The 27,699-nt window shown below is 35.9% G+C and overlaps 2 protein-coding genes across 4 annotated transcripts in view; one reads left to right on the top strand and one right to left on the bottom strand.

The window, feature by feature from the left end:
* Positions 1-7,424, bottom strand: part of LOC127874198 (WASH complex subunit 5-like) — an 82,051-nt gene extending 74,627 nt beyond the window's left edge. Inside the window, exons 1-3 of one of the 3 annotated variants that reach the window (XM_052418408.1) lie at positions 7,291-7,424; positions 3,483-3,749; positions 2,476-2,582 (exon numbers count right to left, since the gene is read on the bottom strand). In XM_052418408.1, the coding sequence (XP_052274368.1) occupies positions 2,476-2,582; positions 3,483-3,707 (332 nt within the window). In that variant the 5' untranslated portion in view covers positions 3,708-3,749; positions 7,291-7,424. Of the gene's footprint in view, positions 1-2,475; positions 2,583-3,414; positions 3,420-3,482; positions 3,750-7,285 lie in introns of those variants that run through there. The other 2 variants (XM_052418407.1, XM_052418409.1) reach the window with 2 other exon arrangements.
* LOC127874209 (nuclear inhibitor of protein phosphatase 1-like) overlaps positions 7,420-27,699 on the top strand; it is a 31,714-nt gene continuing 11,434 nt past the window's right edge. The window contains exons 1-3 of the mRNA XM_052418439.1: positions 7,420-7,499; positions 13,636-13,696; positions 22,211-22,364. Coding sequence (XP_052274399.1) covers positions 7,459-7,499; positions 13,636-13,696; positions 22,211-22,364 — 256 coding nt within the window. The 5' untranslated portion in view covers positions 7,420-7,458. The remainder of the gene's footprint in view (positions 7,500-13,635; positions 13,697-22,210; positions 22,365-27,699) is intronic.

The raw sequence follows: 27,699 nt of genomic DNA, 5'->3' as shown, positions 1-27,699 counted from the left end.
ATTGTCAACATTGTAATCATGAACCTACTGCCATTGCCAACACTGTAATCATGAGCCTACTGCCATTTCCAGCATTGTAATTATGAACCCCAACATTGTAATCATGAAACTACTGCTATAGCCAACATTTTAATCATGAACCTACTGCCATTGCCAACATTGTAATTATGAACCTACTGTCATTGTCAACATTTTAATCATGAACCTACTGCCATTGCCAGCATTGTTATCATGAACCTGTCATTGCCAACATTGTAATCATGAACATACTGCCATTGACAACATTGTAATCATGAACCTATTGCCATTTCCAGCATTGTAATCATGAACCCACTGCCATTGCCAACATTGTAACCATAAACCTACTGCCATTGCCAACATTGTAATCATGAACCTACTGTCATTGCCAACATTGTAATCATGAACCTACTGACATTGCCAACATTGTAATCATGAACCTACTGCAATTGCCAACATTGTAATCATGAACCTACTGTAATTGCCAACATTGTAACCATGAACCTACTGCCATTGCCAACATTGTAATCATGAACCTACTGCCATTGCCAAAATTGTAATCATGAACCTACTGCCATTGCCAACATTGTAATCATGAACCTACTGCCATTTCAAACATTGTAATCATGAACCTTCTGTCATTGCCAACATTTTAATCATGAACCTACTGCCATTGCCAAAATTGTAATCATGAACCTACCGCCATTGCCAACATTGTAATCATGAACCTGGAAATAACATTGAAATAACAAACTAACTACCATTTTCAACATTCCAATCACAAACCTAGAAGTAACATTGTAATCATGAGCAAACTGGCATTTCCAACATTGTTACCATGAACCTTAGAAAGAACTGCCACTTCCAACAATAGCTTGTTACTTTGACGTTCAGAAAACCAAACTTTTCATAGGAAACTGATCAATATGCATAATAAAGCAGGTATTTTCTGGCTGCGTTTATAGCTGTTATTTGTTAACATTCCCGAAGAGAAAAAACCCTCTTTTTTCTCCAAAATCTCCAATCGCAGAATTCCCAGATTATAGTTTGACTTAAAGATGATTGGAAATAAAACTTTTACCTGGTAAGTGCAGAAATTAAGTTCTAAAGGTGTCATCTATGTTTTAGTTGGTAAAGATCATAGTCCCAAAATAGTGAAAGAAAGCTATGCAATTTGACACAAAGTACTTTAACTCTTTCAGGGTTCGACATTAACTTTTTTTACAGCCAGACCATCGGACCAGCTCCTCTTAAAATGTACTAGCCCGAATATGATGTCTACTAGACCATAAATGACATAACAAATAAACACAATTGTGTCGTGTAACTGTTTAATCAATTATTTATCAGTAAATAATTAGTGAACACAAGAAAGTCATTTTGATGCAAAGAGTAAAAAATAAAATAAAACTATTTAACAACATAAATTGTTTGTTATAATTTCACTGTTTATCACCAGTTAAATAAATGATGTCTGTACAGCAGGTGACATTTATTCAAGGTCATCAAATTCTGGCCTCCTTGACCGCTGTGCTCCATGCAACCACAGCTCTAAGGCCCTTTTTCCAGCATAATCTGTGTCAGTTTTACCGTCGGATTCTTCTTTATTAACTTATTTGTCGGATGAAAATCCAATCTTGAACAAAGCCATTCTTTAAATAACATTCTCTCGTCTGCTACGCCAAAATGTTTACATTGATGATACCGATTGTCAATAGAAGTCGTAAAAACATGATGTAAAGTTCTAAGACACTTCAGAAAATCATTAATATTCATAACAACTTAACCAATGGAAACAAGCAATTTCTGCGGGAAGCTCTCCTTCGCGTCTAAAAATAGCGATGAATCATGTGAATTCTCTGCGTCTATTTATATACGCTAGTTTTGTTCTGATGTAAATAACGGATACGAGAGTTATTTTACACATTAAGAGAAAAAGGTTTTCGGTTAGGTATAGTTATATGAATCAGTATAGATTTGTTATGTACGACCAGTCGGACAAGCTAGCCCACAGTTTTACTAGCCCGACCACCGATCTTACTAGACAATGTCTGTCGGACGTGCCTTAGTGTCGAACCCTGTCTTTACCACTAAGATATGTATTTTGACACATTTGTAGTCCCTTAGAAAGTTACATTTTATTAAAGACCTTTCTTACTAGATTCAAGTTTTAAAGGCTTTATTTCCAACCCAAATTTACTGATGAGCAGCAAACAGCATAAAACCTAAACAGACAGCGAGTTACTCGCAGGCTGTTCTGGTTTTATGTTGGTTGCAAAAGCCATTTTCACTTTGAAAAACAGGTATTCTCAATTTTCTCAAGCATTTGTTCACAAAATAACAACACTAATTTCCCAAATTTAGCCTAAATAACACAATTTTTCCCGATGCAAAGAGCGCCATTCCCAAGAATGGGAAAATCACTTATTTGGCAAAAGTATAGTAAAGTTCTCAAACCTGTTTAGGTCTGTCACATATTTGTGGACACAGGAGAAGGCCTGATAGAAGCGAGTCAGTATCTGGAGGTGATTCTCTCTGAACTCTTCATCGAGGTCCTGAAGCTCCTGGAAATGTTAGAAATGTTTGAGCCTTGTTCTGGGAAAATGGGGCCTAATGCATATGCGTAGAGTGTTTTCTCATATTAGCCTGTGCAGTCTGCCAATGCTAATCAGGGCCAACTCTTTCGGCTTTTGTTGTGTTTTATGTTTAAAGAAAGTTTTTCCTTAAGAAAAATCCAGTTTAGTTGGAAAGTGTTGTACCTGATTAGCCAGTGTGAACTGAACAGGCTTATCTGGGACGACAATTTACGCACATGGATTAAGCCACTTATTCCCAAAGTGCGTCGCATTTATATAACACATTTATAGAAATAAGCCATTTGACTAACAAGCCTAGTCATGTAATACTATTACTTGTGACCAAAAACCTGTAACAAGCCCACCTCTATGAAACCCCAAAAAAGCAAAGTTAAAATGGCTTTTGCAACCAGCATAAAATCCGAACAGCCTGCAAGTTACTCGCAGTCTGTTCAGGATTTATGCTGTTTGCTGTGCATCAGTTTCTTAGGTATGGAAATAAAGCCTGTGAAACTCTAGTTGTATACTAAGCAGATAAACCGTTATTAATACAAAATAGTTATTTAATATTTAATATTTTTTAATAATTGAAGTTAAGAGTGAAAAATAAACAACATTATTAACACAATCCAATGCAAAATAACACGCCTATGTGCGAAACAAGGCATACATTCAAAACTGGAGTTTAAAAACACAAGTTGGTGGAAAATAGAATTGTTAAAGTACAAATAAATAATTCGAACCAATAAGTTCATTGTTGTGAATTAAATAAACTGTATCAACAATTAAAAACAAGGCTTACACAATTACAAAAACATACTGGTTTAGACTAAATTTTTTGCTCAAAAAGATACATGCTTTTAAAATAGCTGAATTACCAAAACTTACTGGTTTAGACTCTATTTTGTGCTCAAATAGATCAGTGCTTTTAAAATAGCTGAAGTCTGAAATGAGTTCCCCGTATCTACTCAAGTCCAAGGGATTATCCAGGCGGAACACAGACGGTACAAAGTCTGACAGACGCAGCAGCTCCGCAATTATGGCATTCCCTCTCGAAGCCAGCCGCAAGGCATTCTGTCCGCATTGATTGTTTTCAGCCAAAAAGTCAGCCATAATTGTAGTGAAGTTGAGCTAGGTGTCCTGCCTCAAAATGTTCTTTAAAACAGACAAGTGTAATAAGCTGTTTGTCCAATGCCCTGTTTTGTGTTCAAAGTAAGCAGAACAGGCAAGAAGACATCTCATACATGCATTGTAAAAAAATATATTAAAAAACTATACTCACGGTCCAGGTAATAAACAAAACAAGAGCACGGCATAACGGGTGCAACGCTCGGCTGCGAAAGCTTGTCAGAATTTTTTTTATAATTTTTTTTTTTTAGAGGTCACAGTGACCTTGACCTTTGACCTAGTGACCCAAAATGGGTGTGGCGTGTAGAACTCATCAAGGTGCATGTACATTTGAAGTTTCAAAAATGTAGGTGGAAGCACTTTGATTTTAGAGCCAATGTTAAGGTTTTAGCACGACGCCGGCGGACGGCGGACAGCTGACGGCGGACGACGAGCAGGCTATGACAATGCCTCGGGTTTTCTCTGAAAACAGCCTCGCTAAAAATTATATTTGCTGCTGGAAAAACCTGGCTCAATGCATGTGTATAAAATATCATACCAGAGTAGCCTGTGAAGTCTGCACATACAAATCAGGGACGACACTTGTTGCATAAAATAGATAATCGCTGAGAAGAGACTTCCTTTAAATGAACAATACCATAAACGCTGAAGGTTTCATCTGTGATTTTTATCAGCTTGTAAACACTGCACAGTCTAATCTGGGATAACAATTTACACATATGCATTATAACCCATTTTGTCAGATCCAGGCTCATATGTATTACACATATATGCAAATAGTGAGCTGACTGGAGGTAGTGCAAAGTAGACTAACTTGATACACCGGATGCATGCCCTGATTCATAGAAAGCTTTCCCTGTTAAATTGTGCATAACAATACAGATACCAAATTTGTAAACAATGAATAAACAAACATATGAAAGCAAAAAAAACAGGACGACCAATACAATATTTCATTTTTTATTTCATTTATATTTCTTGTTCGTGTTTCTTGTATTTGTTTGAATTATGATCTTTAGCTGCTACACATCACATGGTATTGTTCTTCACAATGGTAGTTAGCAATAACCATGTTCAGATATAAGCATAGTGTTATCATCAAGTCAAGGAATAGCGTAATCAACAGCTCAAAGCATAGTGTAATCACCAGGTCAAGGCATACAGTACGCACAAAATAAAGGCATAGCATAATCACAAGGTAAAGGCATTTCATAGTCACCAGTAAATGCCGTCCAATCCCCGGGTCAATGCTTAGTGCAACCAACTGGTCAAGGGATAGTGTAATCACCAGGTCAAGGCATAATGTAATCACCAGGTCAAGGTATAGTGTAATAGCCAGGTCAATGCACAGTGTAATAACCAGGTCAAGGTATAGTGAAATAGCCAGGTCAAGTCATAGTGAAATAACCAGATCAAGGCACATTTATTACCAAATCAAGGTATGTTTAAATCACCAGATCAAGGTATACCGGTAGCGTAAGCAAAAGGTCAAAGCTAGTGTAATCACCAGGTCAAAGAATTATGTAACAGCGATTTTTTTCCATCTTTATAAATTACCGGTAAGCGGCACTTTCCCAATTACGAAAAAACTACAAATTTCCCAAATGCTGTCCAAAAAATTCCCAATTTAAGGTAAAAAAAATAAAAATAATTTATTTTTTTTTTGGAAAATGCAACACTTTTTGAGTTTCCCTATGCAGCTCTATGGTTTGAACCTAGGTAAATAAAATATTGACAGCTTGAAAACACTTAGTTATCAATTTTAAAGTATTTGGGAGCATAAAATTAAATACACCAATTTCCCAATTTGAGGGTTTCACGACTCGATTTTTCCCAACTCTCAGGCTTTCACGACTCAATTTTTCCCAATTGGACAAAAAAAAATCGCTGTGTTATCACCAAGTCAAGGTATAGTTTAATAACCAGATCAAGGCACAGTCTTTACTGTATTTAAATCACCAGATCAAGACATAATGTAAGCAAAAGGTCAATGCTAGAGTAATCACAAGGTCTAAAATATTTAATGCGCCATCAGTGCTCAAGGCAAGACAATCACAATCACAATCACCCAGTGAAGCACCACGTAACCACAGGCGCTCTATGGCAATTACTCAATGATCAATTATCCGTTATGACGCAATTGTTGTTACCCATTATAAATAGATCTTTTTTTAGAAACGTTTTTTCCGAAGATTTCTATTGATTTAGTATGTGTATGCATTATAATAAATAAAGGGTAACTAAAATTGCGTAGCAACAGATAGTCAGTGCTTCCCACAGGCCATTTAACAGTCCCTCGCCGGGGTGCTTGAAAGTCGAAATCAGAGTCCGCGGAGCGTTTGAAATTTTCTGATCAGTAAGTATTCTTCATACTGCAACTAGGCATTCTTAAGATCAAAGCGATATCGACTTCGCCGAAAATTGTTAGAGCCTATTAATGATCCTCTGTCAATTACGTCATGTATCTCTTTATCCACCTAAAGCCCGCCTTAAGGCGGATCGTCGTTGCAATGGAAAATTGATATTGGTCAATGAGAGCGCACGCTTTGAATGAGCGACAACACTCGTCGGCAGTAATACCTGCATTAAGATCATGCATACGACGAGTCTCAGCCACTTACTAAGAAGACTGATGGCAACCAGGTGTAATCCTCGAGAATATTGTGCATTTCATGCATAATATGGTCAAATAATTTATTTGACTCTTAATGGGCTTTAACAAATTATCGTTGAATTAATTATGCACAACTGTAAATGTTTCTGTCGATTCTCAAATGAGCATTATTAAATTTGTAATCCAAAACACGCTTCCGAATTTTAATGCTTACGTGACATTAACAAATTCTAGCATAAAATAAACAGTGCTTTATCCTTTGTCTCAATAAAAAGCACGCGAAAATTATGCAGACATGTACAACATTGCATGTAAAGTGTGGGTGTATTTTGTGATGTATAAAAAGGAGAACAACACATCAGGCGATTAACGCTTGTTCAGAGGAAAAAAAACATCCCGATTGGACATTTCATCACATCTATAAATTGTAACATATGCCAAAATTTATTTGATACTTAAGAAAAATGGCTAATGTTTGTGTTCCTTGAAATTCTTGAGCACTTTTATCATAAATATTTACCAGAGTTTGCTTTTTAAACTGGAATTTACTAGATTATCCGGTAATGTGTAGCGACGGGAAAAGTAATAAGAACTCCCCGCCCCCAAACAGCCCCGGGGCGTCTGAAAAAAATCCTGTGGAAAGCACTGATGGTCTATCATAATGAGTCATTGCCATCGAGCGCCTGTGCGTGTAACCACCATGTCAGGGCATAGTATAATCACTAAATTGAAATTTTTATAAACTATCAATAGATTAAGCGGCATTGTAAAACGGAACCTAAATGAAGTAAAATGTTTGCATTTCATTTTCAAGTGCCAATGCTTCATCATGACCCAGACTGAATCCCATGCCAATTGCAATTGCCAATAAATAACTTTAATATCATATTATAGACTAGAACATAAGCAAAATATTTTAATTTTGGTGGTTAATCACATATTTGCTAACCTTACATTTCAAAAGCCCATGCTTTTTATAACGATACAATAGTGTTCCTTTTTGTAGTTAAATTGTACATGTCATGTGTGTATTAGTGAGTTTACTCCCACCCGGAAGTGGTATTTTTATCATAAGAGTTACATCCCTTGCGTTGCAATGTTGATAGAGGGCGCTAATACAAAATGTCGGGTCCACTCGTGAATAATTTTGAAGTCCCTTCGTGGTATGTTTTATACGTGTTAGTGTTGGATTAATTATACGACATTGATTGCATTCAATTAATTTGAAGTTATTGCAATGGTTCTGATCACTTTTGCAGTTTTACTATCGTTATAATGTATCATAAGGCAGTATATGTCCAGCGATTCAATGTAAATGTGATGGGTGGGGTAAACTTATAAGTTTCAAAACAGCACGCTGTTTAAAATTTAATGAAGGGTTTCACTTGGCCGAAAAAACTTGTTTCCACCAAATTTCACTGAATGAAATAAGATGGAGCCAATATTTGACCATGATGGTTATATTTTGAATAACAATAGTTTATAATGGACACATTTCATGAGTAAACCATAGTCCATATAAACGGACTCCCAGAACCCTTGATAATTTTTGCTATGGCAGCTCTGGGAGAGTGGGAGTCCATATGCACTCCTTCATACACATGGGTGCAGTTCAGCGCACGTAATACATGCGCTTCACTAACAGAGTTACAGACGTCATTTGAGACAAATTGAGGAAAATAATGAATAAACTTCATAACCATGTTAAATTTACCTGATTGAAAACCTACGGGTGTTATCCCTTGCATGCATCCGATAAAAACACGACGATGTTTCAACACACTTTTTTCGCTGACATTGTTATGTTTAAATTTAAAACAGTGTATTCTGTATCGAATACCACATCATTATCGACTTTTTGGCTCCAACACATAACGCGACATACAAAATATTGGTGTAATGCAACCTGACCTATATTGGGTCAATTTTCCAATATGGCAGATACAGCGTACAAAACAAAACCTTAGTCAATACAAATAAATTATTTCTTGCTTTAATGGTACTATTTGGATGATTTTGTGGTTTAGATAGGTAAATATTTAAAAAGCTCTTGCAGTTTCAGTGTTCATTAAACTTTGAATTGTTGATAACATTTTGCACCCATGGACAAGAGAGAGCGCATTGCAACTCTCAGCCTAAGCTGAAAGTTGAATTATTGCAACTAGAGTAAATCAAAGCGCTGAATTTGTTCGCTGTTGTATAATCTTAGATGCAACTCAGTTTTCAAAATTATGTTATAGCTTTGTATATCGCAAGTTTGAAATGATCACAACCCATTCAATTTTATAAAGAGTGTGTCTTACAACGCAGGTCGAGATTTGTGTTGTTGTTTTTTAATCATTGATACAGCTAATCGGTGCACAGGCTAATCTTATTTGACATGCAATGAACACCAGAGAAGCAGTATAAAAGGGCCACAAACTCACAAAATGTCTACTTTTCAGTTGTACACTGGTGTGTAAACAGCAGAAAACAAAAATGATTATTTTCATAATATTTACGTTTGTATTTAATATTTTCCAATGAAATTTGGCATACATATCAGTGCTCCAGCCAGCTTTTCAAAATAGAGGGGAGCTTCCCCAAAAAGGGCACATTTCACGCGTATTTTTGGTAAATAGGGCATTTGGTTATAAATATACTAAAGTATATACTTTGGTTATACTATATACTTATTAATATATTAATTAAAACAAAAATCTATATTGACAAATTTTAAGTCTAAACAATGATCAATGTCACCATGAAGTAGCATCCAGTCTGGAGATTAAAATGAAACATTGTGATTGTTAATAATAGGATATATTTATTTCACAACACGTTATTTCAACTAATGTCAACAACGTTTTGTTAGGTCGCGAAAATGTATGACAATATCAACATTACATTTTACTTGCAGAGTGATAAATCCTCCTTCCAAACAAGTTCTTTATTTGTTGAAATAACAACTGTCTGCCCCTATTCATGTTAAAATTCATCATGATTGAGGACAGACAGTGTTTTAAAGTTCAGAAATAAAATCCAAACACAAATATGTTTTCCATGCCGTAATTTCAGACTAAAAATTTACAGCATATTCGCATTAAAACAAGATGATTAATTTTCAAATGCTAATAGGTATTTTGAATTAAAAATCACTATTTTTGCAAACAAAAAAAATATAGCCAAAGAATTCAGAAGTTTAAAAAAATCGATAGTGCTGAGTTTGATTTCATTTGAGTGTGATTGTGCCTAACCAAGCATGACCTTAGAGATAATCTTTCACCCATAATGCGTACAATTTTTCGGACTGTCGTTATAGGATACATTATTTTTCGTTGATTATAATTTATTTTCGAAGTTCTTTAAAGAAGAAATAGAGTGAAGAATACACATGGGGTGATACGGACGGTGTGGTTTATAATATTACGAATTGTATTCACCTGAAATTGCAATTGGAAAGACTATAAAAAATAACAAATAATAATTAACAAAGCATATGTTAAATGTTATATTTCAAACGTTAATATTTATCTGGTCTGAGCTCATGTTGTCTACTGCTTCATAAACATATGATGTTTGAAATACTTTAGTCTGTATAATATCATATATAGATTTACATAAAAATGGATTGAATATAGAGCTAGTAAAATTTTAGTTATTATCTGTTGTGTCTATTATAATTCTTGGTTAATTAGAACTGCTAGAAAAAATAAGATACACAAAAGAAATATAATTATGTGTACTACAGTGTAATACTTCAATAATGTGATACACATATGTGTGTTGTAACGCCCTGCACGCAAACCCTTGTGTCTGAGTCTCTCCACTTCTCCCTAAAGTCTCACTTCTCCCTAAATCAGTGTCCAGGGAGAAGTCACTTCTCCCTAAAATTTGAGCCCAGCGTGAGCCCTGTATAGTTAAAGGCAATTTTGGGTGGGTGTGGTCTATGTGGGCCGGGCGCCCCCAGGGTTGGTAATGGGGCCATGCATAGTTGAGATTGACCGTATTGTCATAAGAGAGGTTTAGTATCAATTTGAAATGAATCGGTGTAGAAATAAAGAACTTATAGTAAAAGGCAATTTTGGGTGGGCATGGTCTATGTGGGTGGGGCGCCCCAGGGTTGGTAATGGGGCCATGCATAGTTGAGATTGACCGTATTGTCATAAGAGATGTTCAGTATCAATTTGAAGTTAATCGGTGTAGAAATGAAGAAGTTAATGTAAAATAACATAAAACAAGAGTTGACAGAGGAGAGCACGCTCGACTATTTGAGTGCTTGACAGTATAACGTAAGCCATCATGGGGAAATTGTTCATATTCAATAATTTATTAGACGATCTTTCAAAAATAAAAAAAGGAAAAACTTTTTTGTTTGGGGGGGGGGGGGGTTGAGGCGGGGTATAATTGGGGGGTGGGAAAGGATTCTGGGTAGGGGCGTGGGGTATTGTTTGGGTGTAATCCATTGTGGTATTCAGGTAAGTGTTGTTTTGTCAAAATAATAATAAAATTTTATCATAAATAAAGAAGTTATGGCAATTTAAGCAAAATGTTCAATTATCTAAGTGTAAAAGGGGCCATAATTTTGTCAAAATGCTTGATACAGTTGTCTGCTCTTGTTTATAGGTTGGGGTCATGTTGGTAAAGAAGTATGCAAAATATTAAATATGTCAAAGGATATAGGAAATATTTGGGGTAGTACGCAAACTTTAACATAGATTTATCAATAATATGCATATTCTAAGTATAAAAGGGGCAATAATTCTGTCAAAATGCTTGATACAGTTGTCTGCCCTTGTTTATAGGTTGGGGTCATGATGGTTAACAAGTATGCAAAATATGAAAGCAATATGTCAATGGACATTGAAAATAGTTGGGGTAGTATGCAAACTTTAACATTTGCTGCATATTCTAAGTGGAATAGGGGCCATAATTATGACAAAGTGCTTGATAGAGTTGTCTGCTCTTGTTTATAGGTTGGGGTCATGTTGGTAAACAAGTATGCAAAATATGCAAGCAATTTGTCAAGGGACAAGGAAAATATTTGGGGTAGTACGAAAACTTAAACATTTGCATGCTAACGCAGATGCTGACGCCGACGCCGGGGTGAGTGGGATAGCTCCACCAGTGTTTTTTTTCACCATTTTGGGAATGGGGCCGGGTCCCTTTGGATTGGGAAAATTGCGGGGTTTTGACTAACATTGGGAAATTAGTGTTTTTGTTGTTTTGTTCACAAATTCTTCAAAATTGAGGATACAAGTATGTCAAGTATTATATTTACTAAGGTTGATCTTATATGGAAGGGAGACGAACAAAATATTTCATATCTAAAAAAAAAATTTTTTTTTTTTTGTTCCATTGGGAATTTTTAGCTTCCATTTGGGAAAAATATATACTTTTTTCAATTGGGAATGGGTCCGGTTTCCCGATTTTAAATGAAAAAAAACACTGTCCACTATATATATTTTATATATAATAGTCGAGCAAAAAATGAGTGAAAATCTCTGACCCGGCCCCACTCCAACCCCCATAACTTTTGACCTAGGGGTCAGACCAAAATTCCAAATAGTGCAGGGTCGCATATATGCTCATAGCTACCATGTGTGTAAGTTTCAAGGTTCTTGTGCTTATAGTGTAGGGGGAGATAGTGGCCATGACGGACAGACGGCAGGGATAACCACAATATCCCCACACGTTTCAAAAAGCAAGGGGATAACTATGCCCATTTCAACAAAACATTTACAGCTGTGTGTAATGAAATCCACAATAATTTGTTAAAATGCTTCAGGAGGATTACATTGAGGTGTACACCGTAGGGACCGATGAGTGTGGTAGAAAACAAAGCCAATGAACTGTCACAAAATCAAACACTAATGGCAATTGTGTCACTCGTCTGCATGATTTAACTGCAGGTCTTGACTGCCTACTAGCGCTGTCGCTCATGCAAAGCATGAGCTCTCATTGGCCAATACTGATTTTCCAATATATTGACACTCCGTCTTCAGGCAGGCTTTATTAGAGAAAAAGATACATGTTATTGACAGAGGGCAGAGGCTCTCAGAATATTTAGTTGTCAATATTGCTTTGAACTTAATAACGACTAGTTGCAGATAATTAACTAAACTGTAAATTTCAAGCATCCCGCTGACTCTGATTTTGAAAATTCAAGCGCGCAGGTGAGGGACCATTAAATGGCCTGTGCAAAGTACTGATTCACAATTCAAGATCGCTTTTACATATTTGGAAAGAAAATTTCAAAATAAGATAATAATTTTTATGTCTGCATTGGTATTTTGAATTAAATAGTTTTTATGCCCTCGATAGGGTGGCATGTAGCAGTTGAACTGTCTGTCAGTCAGTTTGTCCGTACGTCCATCCGTCCAAAAACTTTAACATTGGCCATAACTTTTGCAATATTGAAGATAGCAACTTGATATTTGGCATGCATGTGTGTCTCATGAAGCTGCACATTTTGAGTGGTGAAAGGTCAAGGTCATCCTTCAAGGTCAAAGGTCAAAAAACAAAATCCAAGGGAAGTAACAAGCTTTAAAGGGAGATAATTTCTATTTTATATAATTTGGCAGGTACAGATCATTTTCACAAGGGAAGTAGTAATTTTTTAAAGAATATAATCTATAACAAATTTTAAGGTCCAGGTCATCCTTCAAGGTCAAAAGTAAAAAATACAATCCAAGGGAAGTAATAAGCTATAATAGGGAGATAATTTCTAAACCTGCCAAATGATATTGAAATTTTATTTCAAAGCGGCGCAATAGGGGGCATTGTGTTTCTGACAAACACATCTCTTGTTATATATGCAGTGGTATTTTGACTTAAAAATCTATCTATTGCAAACAAAATCATTACCATTTGATTAAAAAATCAATACTGCTGATTTTTATTTCAATTTACATGTAGTCTGTTTGTGCTTATTTTTTATTTCAATCTAGTCTGTTTGTCACTGTGTCTTAAAAAACATGAAATAATTGCTGTGACATCAGAGATCATCTTTACAAACATTTCATAATCAGTGTGGGTTATATTGGCGCCAAAAGTAAATCAACCAGTCATCGTGTGTCTGTAAACATCCCACATATATCAAGAATATCAAAATAAAACAAGAACAAATGATAAGGAAATGTATAATAATGTGGTAGGTAGATTTATAATGCCTACACTGAGCTAAACATTGTTAAGAGGAACCAGGAGGGATCCTTGGATTCTAGCTTTAATACCCATTGAAGCTTGTGTTTTTTTCCACCTGGATGACAAAAAAATCCGCAAATAATAATGACAGGATTTGACATGTTTTCATTTCAGGGCAGGTAAACCCGCTCCAGGATTACATTTAGACGTCACAAAAGATGGAAAACTTATCCAGGTAAAGTATAATATATTAAAGCAGTGTTGTTGTTTTTTGTGTCAAATATATATTCGTCCCCATTTCCGATCTTAAAATGATATATTTTAACAAAATTACTGCCTATATTGAATTCCCAGTTGCAGGTGTTTTTTATGCCCCCCCGATTGAATGATTGGGGGTATATTGTTTATGGCCTGTCTGTCATTGTATGTGTCTGTCTGTCTGTCTGTCATTGTATGCAGGGATCATATTTCCCGCAACATCAATCGGTCCGGATATAAATGGGGAAAAGTATCCAAAAATGTGTATCCGAAATCATGACAAATTACGTTAAAATATATACCATTGATTTTGCCATTCATGAAGATGGGATAATACATGTACAAGTAAATTTCCCTTTGGCATTTTTTTTAAACGGAACGAGTTTTCTCAACTGGTTTTATCATTATTTCATTGTTGTTTCGTGTGCTGTTTTATCAGACTTTTTTCATCGTTGTCAATATTATTAATCTGTATAAGTCTATACCGATGTTTTAAATTGTTGTCGACTCGATAATATCTTACAAACATGCACTGAACCAAACAAATGTCTGTGCGTAGGTTGGCTACTGACAACAACAAACCAAATAATTAGAAATAATTTGTTGTCAAATAACCCACGTTCGATAGTTTAGATGCGTAGGGATTTAATCACGAGAGCGAAGCATTTGAAACCACGCATCTAATTTTCCGGTCGTGAGTTATTCAACAACAAAGTATAAAGTACACGAATTATTTCGATTCTAACACGGTTTTACTAAAGATTTATTCAATGTATATTATTTTTCTTGTATACTATTTTATGTGAAGTTCCGTCCATAAAAATAACTTTTGGCTGTTCTGTTGATCAGATCCGCGACTTACATTCATAATTATATTACCGGATTATTACGCTGGTGGAAAATGTATCGGCATGTTTTGTTTAGTTACAGCGCGTGCATTCAGACGCGTCCTCGGATGCGTCTTTAATCCGCTGTACACAAGCTTTTGATTCTTGGTCTGACGTGCAATAAACCGGTCCTGACCGGTTTAGAAACTGCAGCGAATGGTTTATCACACCTTATCGAGATAAGAATGTCATTAGGGTGTGTTAGCATGTACACTGTGTAATCGATTTCATGACATGGGAATTTAAATAGCAAACAGAATTGGACCGACTGTTTGGGATTTTCAATCGGTCTTTCATGACCCCAATCGGTCTAGGACAGACAAAACCGAAAAAAATATGATCCCTGATTGTATGTGTGCGTCTGTCCCAAAACTTTTAAACCTTGGTCATAACTTTTATAACGAAAGGATTCATAGTCGAAATAGATGCTTTGCGTATTTTCACTGCTACAGTATAATTACCACCTTTAGTTTTAAATTTGCCAGGTAAACAATATGAAATTGTAACTTGTTCTTCATAAAGTAAGTTAATTGTATGGCTAAAAATAATGTATTAAGCATTTAAAGAGTATTTGATATTTAAGGAATGCTTCTAGTAAAATCCTGTGTATATATACGGCTAAGTTCTGTGTAAGTGAAGGAGAAATGCTGATCGGTAATCTCTGTAGAGTTTGGAGGGAATTCGGAAACTTCGGTAGTTTCCGGATCGTGCCTTTCTGTTGGCTAGGTGGCGCTCTGTTCGCCAGTATATAAAGGCTTGCAAATAGACAAGTTAGGCAGTTCTCCGGTGTATGCGAGCGGATCAACATCTGAAGAAAAGGGACGTTACTCTAAAAGAACAGTTTTCTGGAGCATTTGGGTATTTACGTTGGCTGCAAGCTTTAAACGGTGCTGCCCGGGCTGCAGAGTTCCTGTTTCTTGGAGAGGGTTTTCAGAGTGTTGGATACTACGGACGTCGTACAAGGCAGTGACGGAAGCTTCACCTAAGGCCTTGGGGTGACGTGAGCCAGTGTCTTCGCGTAAGCCAGTAGCCTCACGGAGGCGTAACCAGTAGCTTCACGGAAGCCGGAGGATTCGTTGAAGGCATCAGTCCCCTCTTTGGTGGCATTGTATATATCTGAAGCGACTCGATTATTTTAAGTTCATAATCAGAAGGCAGGTAGCCTAAATTATAATTACATTGTTATTTTGTAATTGGCCTTCCGAGGGTTTCGGAAGGAACATCGGCATTGTGAGGCCGCGCACATAGCGCTCGGTGGCGGTCTCAGGTAGTCGGCGGCTCGCGCTTCTCCTATACTAACTAGAAATACCACTTTTGATAAAAAAATTAATACAAAAAGATGTTTTAGTTGTTTTTAATTTCAATAAGCATACTGTTTACGTTCTGTTCATATCTTCCTAACAATCTGTCATGTCATCATTTTTATAGGACAATATTTAATGTATTGTGTTTTATAATTTTGAAATGAAAACATTAATATTGTTTAAGACTAATAAACAAAACATACTGATTAAAAGTGATTTTTGTTGTAATTATTGGCATTTTATTTTACATGTGTAGCAAGTTTAGGTAAATCTTTACCTATGTATTTTTTTCAAACTACAATATATATACAATTAACATTTTTGTACCAAAAATGTGTTATAAGATAAAAGTTTCTCAATAAAAATAACTAAAAATATTTAATAACTCAAGTTTAAACATATGTGTGTCATAAAGCCACGACTTTTATATTTCTTGGTTTACAAAACCGCCGACCCTAATTTTTGGAAAATGGGAAAAAAAATAAAATCGGAAAATCGTCTTTTTTTTAAATATTTTATTCCCGACCGCACTGCAAAACGAGCGAAACGAGAGAAAAAACGATCCTGTTTGAGTACGGTTGCGAATAAAATCAAGTAAGTACAATCAACGATTGGTTCACATATATTGCAGAGTTCGGGATATTTTTCAATGTGACACATTATGTACCAGTCCTTTTATGGGCACTTCTCAAAATTTATTTCGGGTAAAAATTACAGACAATAAGAAAATCAGCGTCAGTAAAATGTCGACCCCCATCAAAATTTATTTCCGAGTCTGTGATGCAACTATATTGTTTAACATGTTAATTATATTAAACAAACCCGATATTTTAGTAGATAAAAAAGTATTTGATAATTAGTATAAATAAATCCTTTATTTACGATATATGTGTTTAGGAATTTTGTAAACACGTCCGCCATAGTTTATAGGAACTGTACAGAAAGTTTGGAAATCGGAACAAATCGGTATATCTCGGAAAATCATTGATAAATGTATTTGTCGTTTCAATGCTTAGGGCCGAGTAATTTCGGTAAATCGGAACTCAACTTGCGTAAAACACTAGCTCAATTAACTGTTAAACTCCGCCTCCGTTCTCTGCAAAAGATTCGAAGGCCGAGCTATACACATGCTTTTATTAAATTGGAGGATTGCAATTGAGAAACAAACACACGATTGGTTCGGCATGTTGATTGCTAGACAAAGGAAGCCAATTTTTTCGGCGCAAAATTTGTCGCTTTATTGCTTCCGACAGAAAGCGGCTTTCCTTTGATGACGTCAAACTGTCAATTCACACAGACTTCACATTTTCGAAAGACTTTAACTGACTCCTTGTTTACAATTCCAGTAAAAAAAGCACTTGCTAACATTAAACTTTGGATTAAATTATCAAAATAAAGCAAAAGCGAAGTTGACAAATATGATTAAATTAATTCGCGTCAGTTCAAATAAGACCTTTTGCGCTGTAAATCAACGAGTTTTTATGACAACAACAACTTTGACAAACATTACCGCGACGATGCATGGACCGATCTACCTCGATTTTTTTTCATGTACGATCTCATAAGTCGAGTAAGAGCAAACACATACCGGGTAATTTGTGTATGAGTAGTTTATCTTATATAAGATTTATGCAACGGGCATCGCATTGCGTAATGGTGCGCATCGAATTGTGGAAATGAAGCGCAGTTTTTCGTTTTAATGGGAGAAGAACGCATGTCATGTAATGGAGTGTTTAAAATTGCCTGATGTTACAAAAGGTGCTTTTAGGACTCATTTCATTTGAAGATATAGATGTGTTTCATTGCATAATTTTATTTTTTGTCTCTGTGTTAAGGTTATAAAAGATATGTTGTCTTTGTTCTGATGTTATTAGTATTAACTTTTTTTTCCAATGATGTTTTTGTTTTTTTTTTGTTTTTTTTCGACCGCCCAATGGACTATTTTCAAAATAATTTTTGTAAACCAATAAAAAAAAAGTCGTGGCCTAATTTTAAAAATAAGTGGGTGGCTGAAGCTAAAGTTATTGATAAAACAATCATAAGAAGGATAAACAGAAGTATGATTTTCCAATGGTTTATGCGCTAAATTTGAGATGTCTTTTCTAGCAGTTATATAAAGTGTTCCTGACCAAAATCAATGTTATATTACTTTCAAATCATTTATGTATTGGTATACAACAAGAAAAAGGTAGAATATTTGCAGAAAACATAAGAATTTTTTACGAAAACTTGTCTGCTGAAATTTACCGAGATGTTCCGGAAATGACTGATCATCGGTTTCCGAAAATAATACATGTGATGGTTTCTGAAATACAAAATGGATGTAACCAAAGATTTTGGTGTTATTGACTATTACTGGTTGATAAATGTATGATTTTGCTTCTTATTTGAAAAAGTGATGCTTTCAAGGCTGATAAACTTGAAATATGAAAGCTATTCGGTCGTTTGGCCTTTGTTTGTAAATACATCTGTATGATCGGTAATTTCCGTAACCAGTCGTAAAATTGTAGCAGACACAAGTTTTAATCACAATACTTCTGTTTTCCACTTATATTCGACCACTTTCTTGTTCAATACCAATACATAAATGATTTCAAAGCAATATTTTACTGATTTCAGCAAGGAACACCGTCTATAACTGCGAAAAAAAACATTCCGAACTTTTTGGTTTACGATTTTTATTTTCTAAATAGCTTGCATAGAGCATGGCATTGAATGTTCTGCAAGATAAATGTCTCTACTTTCTTGATTGGATGATTTCAGACTGTTTAATCCAATCAGAAAAGAGCTTTAAAACGTAATTTAGACCCATGTTAAGCGAGATAATAAAGAACCACTTTTTGGTTACTGCCGATTTGTGACATCACGAGTTGCCTCCCTTGTTGGTTCATGCTACATTAAGCAGTCTATGATAATACTATAGGCACATGCATTAAGCACCATTTTCCAGAGTGAACCTGGTGTATAACGGTATATATAAATATAAAATTGTAACTGAAGTGATGAACATGCACTATAGATATGGATTCACTCATGCAGGAGATTGCAGAGTGATATGCTGTTATAGTGCTATATTCAAACTGGTACAGAATGCACTTGGCCAAGATATGACCATGTTGTTTTTCCTTGCCAGGACACATATCTTTGAATGATTCATGTGCTGTTTTTCTGGAATTTCTATTTCAATAATATTTCTTTTTATATAAAAATCATAATTCAAGGCTCTCGCTGGGTTAAAGTTTTCTTTCTCCACCCATTTTTGCCATTTTAATTCAGTCCAACCCCTCTTAAGCAGCCAGTCAAGAGAAACGGCCAAATTGGCTGCTTAAGCGGGGTGGCCTCTTAAGAGGGGGTTGGGTCATAGGGAGTCTGGAGTTGATGATTGCATGGCCAACTGTTCAATTTTTGTATAAACAAAATGGTAAATATGTGTACATATACTAAACAATGTAAAGACTTAAAATAATTGTGTTTCTTCCTTTCTAAAATCAGCTATAAAACAAAATTTTCCTTCAAAAAAATAATATTCATCTTTCTAATCATCATCAATATCATCATCATCATCAGAATCAAGTCAATGAAAAAGAATCATTCTCATGATTCATTGTTTACACAATGCGCGTTGTATGGTCCCAATGCACTTAAGATGGGAACAGTTGTGAATCAGTTATGCGTGAATAACTCCCGTGTCACTATCAATCGATAATTTAATTGGTTTATTGCAGTTTTATGGCTTTGTAATACCAACCGCACGAATTGGTCCCGACAGTGATCTCCTCCACGATAAAATCGTGGACAGTTTCTTAAGAGACTGATTATAGCAACCGGGTGTAATCCTCCTGGCAATCGTGCTTTTCATGCATAAATTATAACATCATTTTTTCGCTGCGTAAAGGGTTTTATCAAAATTAATATATTGAAATAATTGTAAATATTAAAACAAATATTAATGCTTTGTTTAATTCCCAAATGAGAATACCGTAATAATTTGTAATCCGAAACACTCCCGATTGTTTTATGTCAACGAGACGTTTACAAATTCTAGCATCAAAAAAGTCCTCATATATTTCCTTTGTCCGGACAAAAGCGCATGAAAATTATGCACCAATGTACAATGTCACGTGAAAAGCGTGTATTGATTTTTTGATAAAAACTTTGTAGCACAGAGAACATGTAGATCAGTTGATTTCGGCTAAAAGTTTCGTTGTTCTTTTTAACTTTTAATTGGCCGATAATTGTCATAATGTGTGCTTGAAAAAGTATGATTCAACAACTACAAATAATAAACTTTAAATTAATGATCTCTTTTCCAGTAATAATAGGTGATATTCGCACATGCGGAAACAAAAAGATCAAACGGTCGCATATTGCTTTTAACCCGATAACCCGATAATCCGCCGCTAATTAATTGCAATTTGCAAACTGGCTGTCAAAATGTTTATCACACAACACGCTTCAGTACTACAGAGCCTAAACCGCAAACTGGAAGTAAGTATCGATTTTATCGCCGTTGCGTCTGTGTAATTTTGCCAATGTACATGACTGACTTACTCGCGCGAGACCACTCATATGGGGGAAATTTAACATTTGGGATGCAAAATAGCTTGCCGCTGGCCGGAGAAACGGTACCGCTTAAGAGGGGTGCATTATATAGTGTTTATCGACGGTCGGGGCACACATCAGCCGCCTACACGGGGCGACCGGCGATGAGGGGTGACCGGAAGTAGGGGTTGGACTGTATTTGTTTTGCCACTGTGTACTACCCCATTTATTTTCATTGTCCCTTGACATATTGCTTTCATATTTTGCATACTTGTGTACCAACATCACCCCAACCTATAAACAAGAGCAGACAACTCTATCAATCATTTTGTTATAATTATTGCCACTTTTATACTTAGAATATGCATATTATTGATAAATCTATGTTAAAGTTTGCGTACTACCCCAAATATTTCTTGTGTCCCTTGACATATTGCTTTCATATTTTGCATACTTGTTTACCAACATGACCCCAACCTATAAACAAGAGCAGACAACTGTATCAAGCATTTTGACAGAATTATTGCCCCTTTTATACTTAGAATATGAATATTATTGATAAATCTATTTTAAAGTTTGACAAAACAATACTTACCTGACATACCACAATGCACTCCACTCAAACCATCCCCCCCCCCCTCCCCAGAACCCCCCCCCCCCCCCAACACCCCCCCCCCCCCCCCAATTTTTTTTCATTATTTTTGAGAGATCATTTATTAACCAGGTTTTCCGAAGGAAAAAACTGGTTATTAGATTGGCGAATGCGGGCGGGCTGGCTGGCGGGCGGGCGGAACAAGCTTGTCCGGGCCATAACTTTGTCTTTCATTGTGAGATTTTAAAATCATTTGGCACATTTGTTAACCATCATTAGACGGTGTGTCGCGCGAAAAAAATACGTCAATATCTCCAAGGTCAAGGTCACACTTTGAGTTCAAAGGTAAAAAATAGCCATAAATGAGCTTGTCTGGGCTATAACTATGTCATTCATTATGAGATTTTAAAATCATTTGGCACATTTGTTCACCATCATGGGACGGTGTGTCGCACGACAGAATCACGTCAATATCTCCAATGTCAAGGTCGCCACGACTAAAAATAGATTTATTTTAAAACAAACTTACAAAGGGGGTTAATTTTGTTTGTTCATTTCAAAAGTTCAGTTTGAGTTGTCTCCCTTTATCAGATTTTTTTTCACAATGAAAACCTGGTTTTGTGACAATTTTGTCCCTTGTTATATTTGTTTTGCCACTGTGTACTACCCCATTTATTTTCATTGTCCCTTCACATATTGCTTTCATATTTTGCATACTTGTTTACCATCATGACCCCAACCTATAAACACGAGCAGACAACTGTATCAAGCATTTTGACAGAATTATGGCCACTTTTATACTTTGAATATGCATATTATTGATAAATCTATGTTAAAGTTTGCGTACTTCCCCAAATATTTCTTGTGTCCCTTGACATATTGCATTCATATTTTGCATACTTGTTTACCAACACGACCCCAACCTATAAACAGGAGCAGACAACAGTATCAAGCATTTTGACAGAATTATTGCCCCTTTTATACTTAGAATATGAATATTATTGATAAATCTATTTTAAAGTTTGACAAAACAATATAGATAAAGATCTGAACCTGCCAAATGATAAAAAAATTAAAGTAGGGGACATAGTGTTTCTTACAAACACATATCTTGTTCTTTAAGAAATTACATTATAATATGTTAAAGGTATTTATTTCTGCTTCAGAAACTGATGATCGATGAGAAGAAGTGCTATTTCTTTGGGCGTAACAAGCAGATGTGTGACTTCCAGATCGACCATGCTTCATGCTCCCGGGTGCACACAGCCCTGGTCTGGCATCGGCATCTCAACAGACCCTTCCTGATAGATCTGGGCAGTAGTAAGTCACTAAGTGGCCCTATTAGATGTGGGCAGATGTGTGTTCTTACTATCATTAGTCATTTATTTGGTCAAATACACAGCTGACACACTTCACTGTGTTTTTCAGGTAAATTGTGGAAAATATTGAGCTTCATTCACCTGTTTAAAATTATTTGTTACCTGATTGAAGATGTGGCCACCGTAGCCTCAACCAGTAAAGAACTCACACTGCATTATGCCTACCCGTTGACTTCTTAAATCTTGTGTGTCAGCTGTATGTAATGTCATATTGCAGTGCTCCAGCTTGAATTTGAAAAGGGCAGTGGGGGGGTGCTATTTTGTAAAATTGGTACTTTTGATGTGCAGTACATGTATTTTGTCAAAAGGGCACTTTTGAGCATGCGGTCATATCTGGAACATTCCCTGTTGCATAATAATTTTTTTGTTATTAATAATTACTAGAATATATTATTTCCATTATTATTATAACATGCAAATAAAATGCCTACAATGAGGAATAAATTAATTACAATGTAATAAGAGATTTATAAATTACCGGTATAATAAAAAAAAAAAAAAAAAAAAAAAATTAAGGGCAGGGCGTGGCTTCAGAAGGGCAAGGCGAGGCGCCCTACCATTTAGGCATAGCTGGAGCACTGTATTGTTATTATAAATAACCAAAATATTATTATAACATTCAAGTCTCGTTCTGGGAAAAATTGGCTTCCACCTTTACTGGATTTTCATTTAAAAGAGACTTCCTATAAACGATAAAAACAGTTAAAGCACTCTGCCCAGGCTTATCAGGAACGACACTTCGCACATGCATAAAGCCCAGTTTTCCCAGAATGCAGTTATAGTGTGAGAGAATGCATCAGAACAGGGACGGGGAAGTCACAAGTAACGATTCTCGGTCCTCACAAGTATGCTATAGTAAAAGACCGGTGTATCAGCAAGGCAGTCTGCTCAATGCTGTGCCTTGTTATAAGCTTGGTTGACAACACATGTATGACAATAACTTTGGAAAAACGGAGTTTACTGCATGTGCACTAATTATTGTCCCATATTATTCTGTGTAGTCCTCGTGCGCTAATCAAGTACTGCATCCCCCCCCCTTTTAAGCTCACCTGAGCACAACGTGCTCATGGTGAGTTTTTGTGATCGCCTTTTGTCTGTCGTGCGTCGTCAACATTTTGCCTTGTGAACACTAGAGGCCACATTTCAGGGCTGGCGCTAGGGGGCGACGTGAGCTTTCTTACGCCAAACGTCGCCTAAAATAAAAAAAATGTAGGTTAAAAGCGACTTCAAGTCTCCCTCTCATAGGTATTTGTTAACATCCGGTTTTCTCGATGTCAAAGTCTGACTCAATTTTCCAATACACACTGTCGCAGCCCAAAGCGTGTCGCAATTGAGCAACAGGTAATTTGAGGTAAACCCCGCCCCGATTCTCCCAACCTCCGAACTTATCTAATCGGCGATCGATATTGGTCAAGTCAGCATTCAAGTCACATGGTAGCTGCCCAATCAACATTGAGTTCGCTCACACATAATATTGGGTCATTCATGGAAATACACAGTTGATATTGTCGTCTGCCAACACTTCATGTATAGCGGCCGATGGCAAACGTCGTATTTAAAGATAAACAAATAAAAAGGAGGCTTACAATAAAAAAAATATTTCTAAGTTGATCACTTTACATTTCTACCGACTATCGATCTGAATTAACAAAAGGATGATGATTAAATAATTAGATCTATGTCGATGATGTTACAACTTTCTGCCAATTATTGTTTGAAATTAAAAGGTGATAATTTAGTTGTTTTTTACCCACAAACTATGCTATTGTAAAGCAATATGTCAATTAAATTGATTAAATTAATTACGTATTTGCTAGGTTTCCGATTTTCATTTTTTTGCTGTCAAACGATATGCACAATTTGTTTTATGTGCGTAACGCGAACAATTTTTCGGACTGTCGTTTTCGGATACATAATTTTTCGTCGATTATAATTTAATTTAATTTAATTTCTAAGTTCTTTAAAGAAGAAATAGAATGAAGAATACAGATGGGGTGATGGGGACGGTGTGGTTTATCATATTTCGAATTGTATTCACATTAAATTGCAATTGGAAAGACTGTAAAACATAACAAATAAAATTATTAAGAAAGCATATGCTAAATGTCATATTTCAAACATAAATATTTATCTGGTCTGACAGTTTTATAAAGCATATGTTATCTACTGCTTCATAAACATATTATCTTTGAAATACTTTAGTCTGTATAATATGATATTTACATCAAGATGGATTGAATATAGAGCTAGTAAAATTTTAGTTATTTATCTGTCGCGTCTATTATTACTTGGTTAACTACATGTAGAACTGCTGGAAAAGTTAAGATACACAAAAGAAATAAAATTATGTGTACTACTGTGGCATACTTCAATAATGTGATAAACCAGGGGGGGTTTTTGGCCCGATTTTATAGCCGAAATTCGGCTTTGTTCCCAATCCCAAAAAGTATACTTTTTTCCCAAAATGTGGCAAAAAAATTCCTATTTCAAAAAAAAAATAAAATAATAATTTTTTTTTTTTATTTAGAAAGAAGTCTTATGTATTTTATCTCCATTTTAATTCAATTACATCTAACAAAGTATTATATGATTTTGTTCTTTTAATTTGAATGATTATAAAGGGTTATATCAAATTTAGTATTTCCCTAATCAGTGGACTTTTCGTGTGGAAGAAAAGGCTAATGAATTTATTTTCCCAATTTCATGAAAATGCCGATAAAATTCCCAATTCCAAAGCCATGGGCTATCTTCCCAAAAAGTGGAAAAAAAAACCTGTAAACATATGTGTGTTGTAACGCCCTACATGCAAACCCTTGTGTCCGAGTCTCTCCACCTCTCCCTAGAGTCTCCTCACTTCTCCCTAAATCAGTGTCCAGGGAGAAGTCACTTCTCCCTAAAATTTGAGCCCAGCGTGAGCCCTGCATTTATTGTCTGATCTTATTGAAATTTGGTCAGAACATTTGTCCCATAGACTGAGTTCGAAACTGGGTCATGCTGAGTCAAAAACTAGGTCACTAGGTAAAAAAAAGAAAAACCTTGTGAACACTGTAGAAGTCACATTTGATGCCCAATCTTCATGTTACTTTGTCAAAATATTTGTCTAAATTTGTCTAAATGATATATTTTTTGAGTTCAAAAATGGTTCTGGTCCGTTGAAAAACATGGCCACCAGGGTGCGGGGCAGTATTCCTTATATGGCTATAGAGAAACCTTGTGAACATTCTAGAAGTCACAAATTTTGCGCAATCATCATGAATCATAGGTTTCATTGATATTTCGGACGAGTTCGAAAATGGTCCAGATTGGTGAAAAAACATGGCCGCCAGGGGGCGGGGCAATTTTCCTAATATGGCTATAGTAAAACCTTGTTAACACTTTAGAGGCCACATTTATTTCCAATTTTCATGAAATTTGGTCAGAAAATTGGTCTCAATGGTATCTTGGATAAGTTTGAAAATGGTTACGTTTGCTTGAAAAACATGGCTGCCAAGGGGCGGGGCATTTTTCCTTATATGGCTATATATGGCTATAGTAACATCTTGTTAACACTTGAGAGGCAACATTTATTGTCCGATCTTCATGAAACTTGGTCAGAAGATTCATCCCAATAATATCTTGGACAAGTTAAAAAATGATGCCGGTTGGTTGAAAAATATGGCCGCCAGGGGGCGGGGCATTTTTTTTTATATGGCTATAGTAAAACCTTGTTAACAATCTAGAGGCCACATTTATTTTCCGATCTTAATGAAACTTGGTCAGAAGATTTGTTCTTATGATATCTTGGATGAGTTCGAAAATGGTTTTGGTTGCTTAAAAAACATGGCCAACAGGGGGGAGGGGGGGGGGCATTTTTCCTAATATGGCTATATATCATGCTTTTATAAAACCTTGTTAACACTCTAGAGGACACATTTATTGTCCGATCATCATGAAACTTGGTCAGATGATTTGTCCCAATAATATCTTGGATGAGTGCATAAATGGTTCCGGTTGGTAGAAAAACATGGCCGCCAAGGGGGCGTGTCATTTTTCCTTATATAGATATAGTTAAACCTGTTAACACTCTAGAAGCCGTATTTATTGTACAATCATAATGAAACTTTGTCGGAAGATTTGTCCCAATTATATTTTGGACAAGTTCGAAAATGGTTCCAGTTGCTTGAAAAACATGGTCACCAGTGGGCGGGGCCTTTTTCCTTATATGGACTTATGAATCTTCATGAAACTTTGTCAGTATATTTGTTTAAATGGTATCTTGGATGTGTATGAAAATGGTTCTGGTCTGTTGAAAAACGTGGCTGCCAGAGTGTTCACTAGTCATGAAAGTTGGTAAGAACATTTTGTTCTAATGACATCTTTGGCTGCACAGAACAGGTCAGTTCCTTTAAATCTCAGTTGAGCAACTTTGGGCCTTCCAGTCTTCCAGTTTAGGTGGAAAGTGTCATCCCTGATGATCTTGTGCTGGCTGCACAGGCTAATCTGGGACGTCACTTTACACACACCGGTTTCCGATTACGAGGCTCTTATTGTTTGTAAATGAAACTTATCATCCAGTGATATACAGTACAGCCAACGCGGCACAAACATAATCCGCGGCTACGCCACGGCCAGAAATTTAGTATGCAGCAGCCGTGTTGAGTGTTCGCAACGACGCCGAGTCTGTTTTAACCTCGCGTACTTTCGTGGAGTAAATCCGCCGCATACGTATGCGGCTGATTGAGTGAAAAGATATACACCTACATGTACATATGTGTAGCATAGAAACCTAGATTTACACTACTTTCGTATGTATTATTTTCACGTTTTAATAAGCAATATGGCACGTAATGAGCTTTAACAAATTATCGTTGAATAAATTATGCACAATGTTAATGTTTTTCGTTAGATTCTGAAATGAGCTTTATTAAATTTGTAATCCGAAACAAGCTTCCGAATTTTAATGCTAATGCGACATTAACAAATTCAAGCGTCAAATGAACAGTGCTAAAATATCCATTGTCTCCATAAAAAGAGCGCGAAAATTATGCAGACATGTACAACCTCGCCTGGAAAGTTTGGGTGTATTTTGTGTTGTATAAAAACATGTACATCACGTCAGGCGATTTATGCGTGTTCAGTGGGAAAAAAAACGCCCCAATGGGACGTTATTTCATCACATCATTAAATAGTAACAAATGCCAAAATGTATTTGATACTTAAGAATAATTGCGAATGAGTGTGTGTCTTGAGCACTTTTATCGTAAATATTTACCAGAATTTGCTTTGAAACTGGAATA

The sequence above is a fragment of the Dreissena polymorpha genome, chromosome 3, assembly GCF_020536995.1.
Source record: "Dreissena polymorpha isolate Duluth1 chromosome 3, UMN_Dpol_1.0, whole genome shotgun sequence".
NCBI classification, from domain to species: Eukaryota; Metazoa; Mollusca; class Bivalvia; order Myida; family Dreissenidae; genus Dreissena; species Dreissena polymorpha.
Note: the sequence above shows the minus strand (reverse complement) of the source record. Positions and strands in the feature narration are given on the sequence as shown.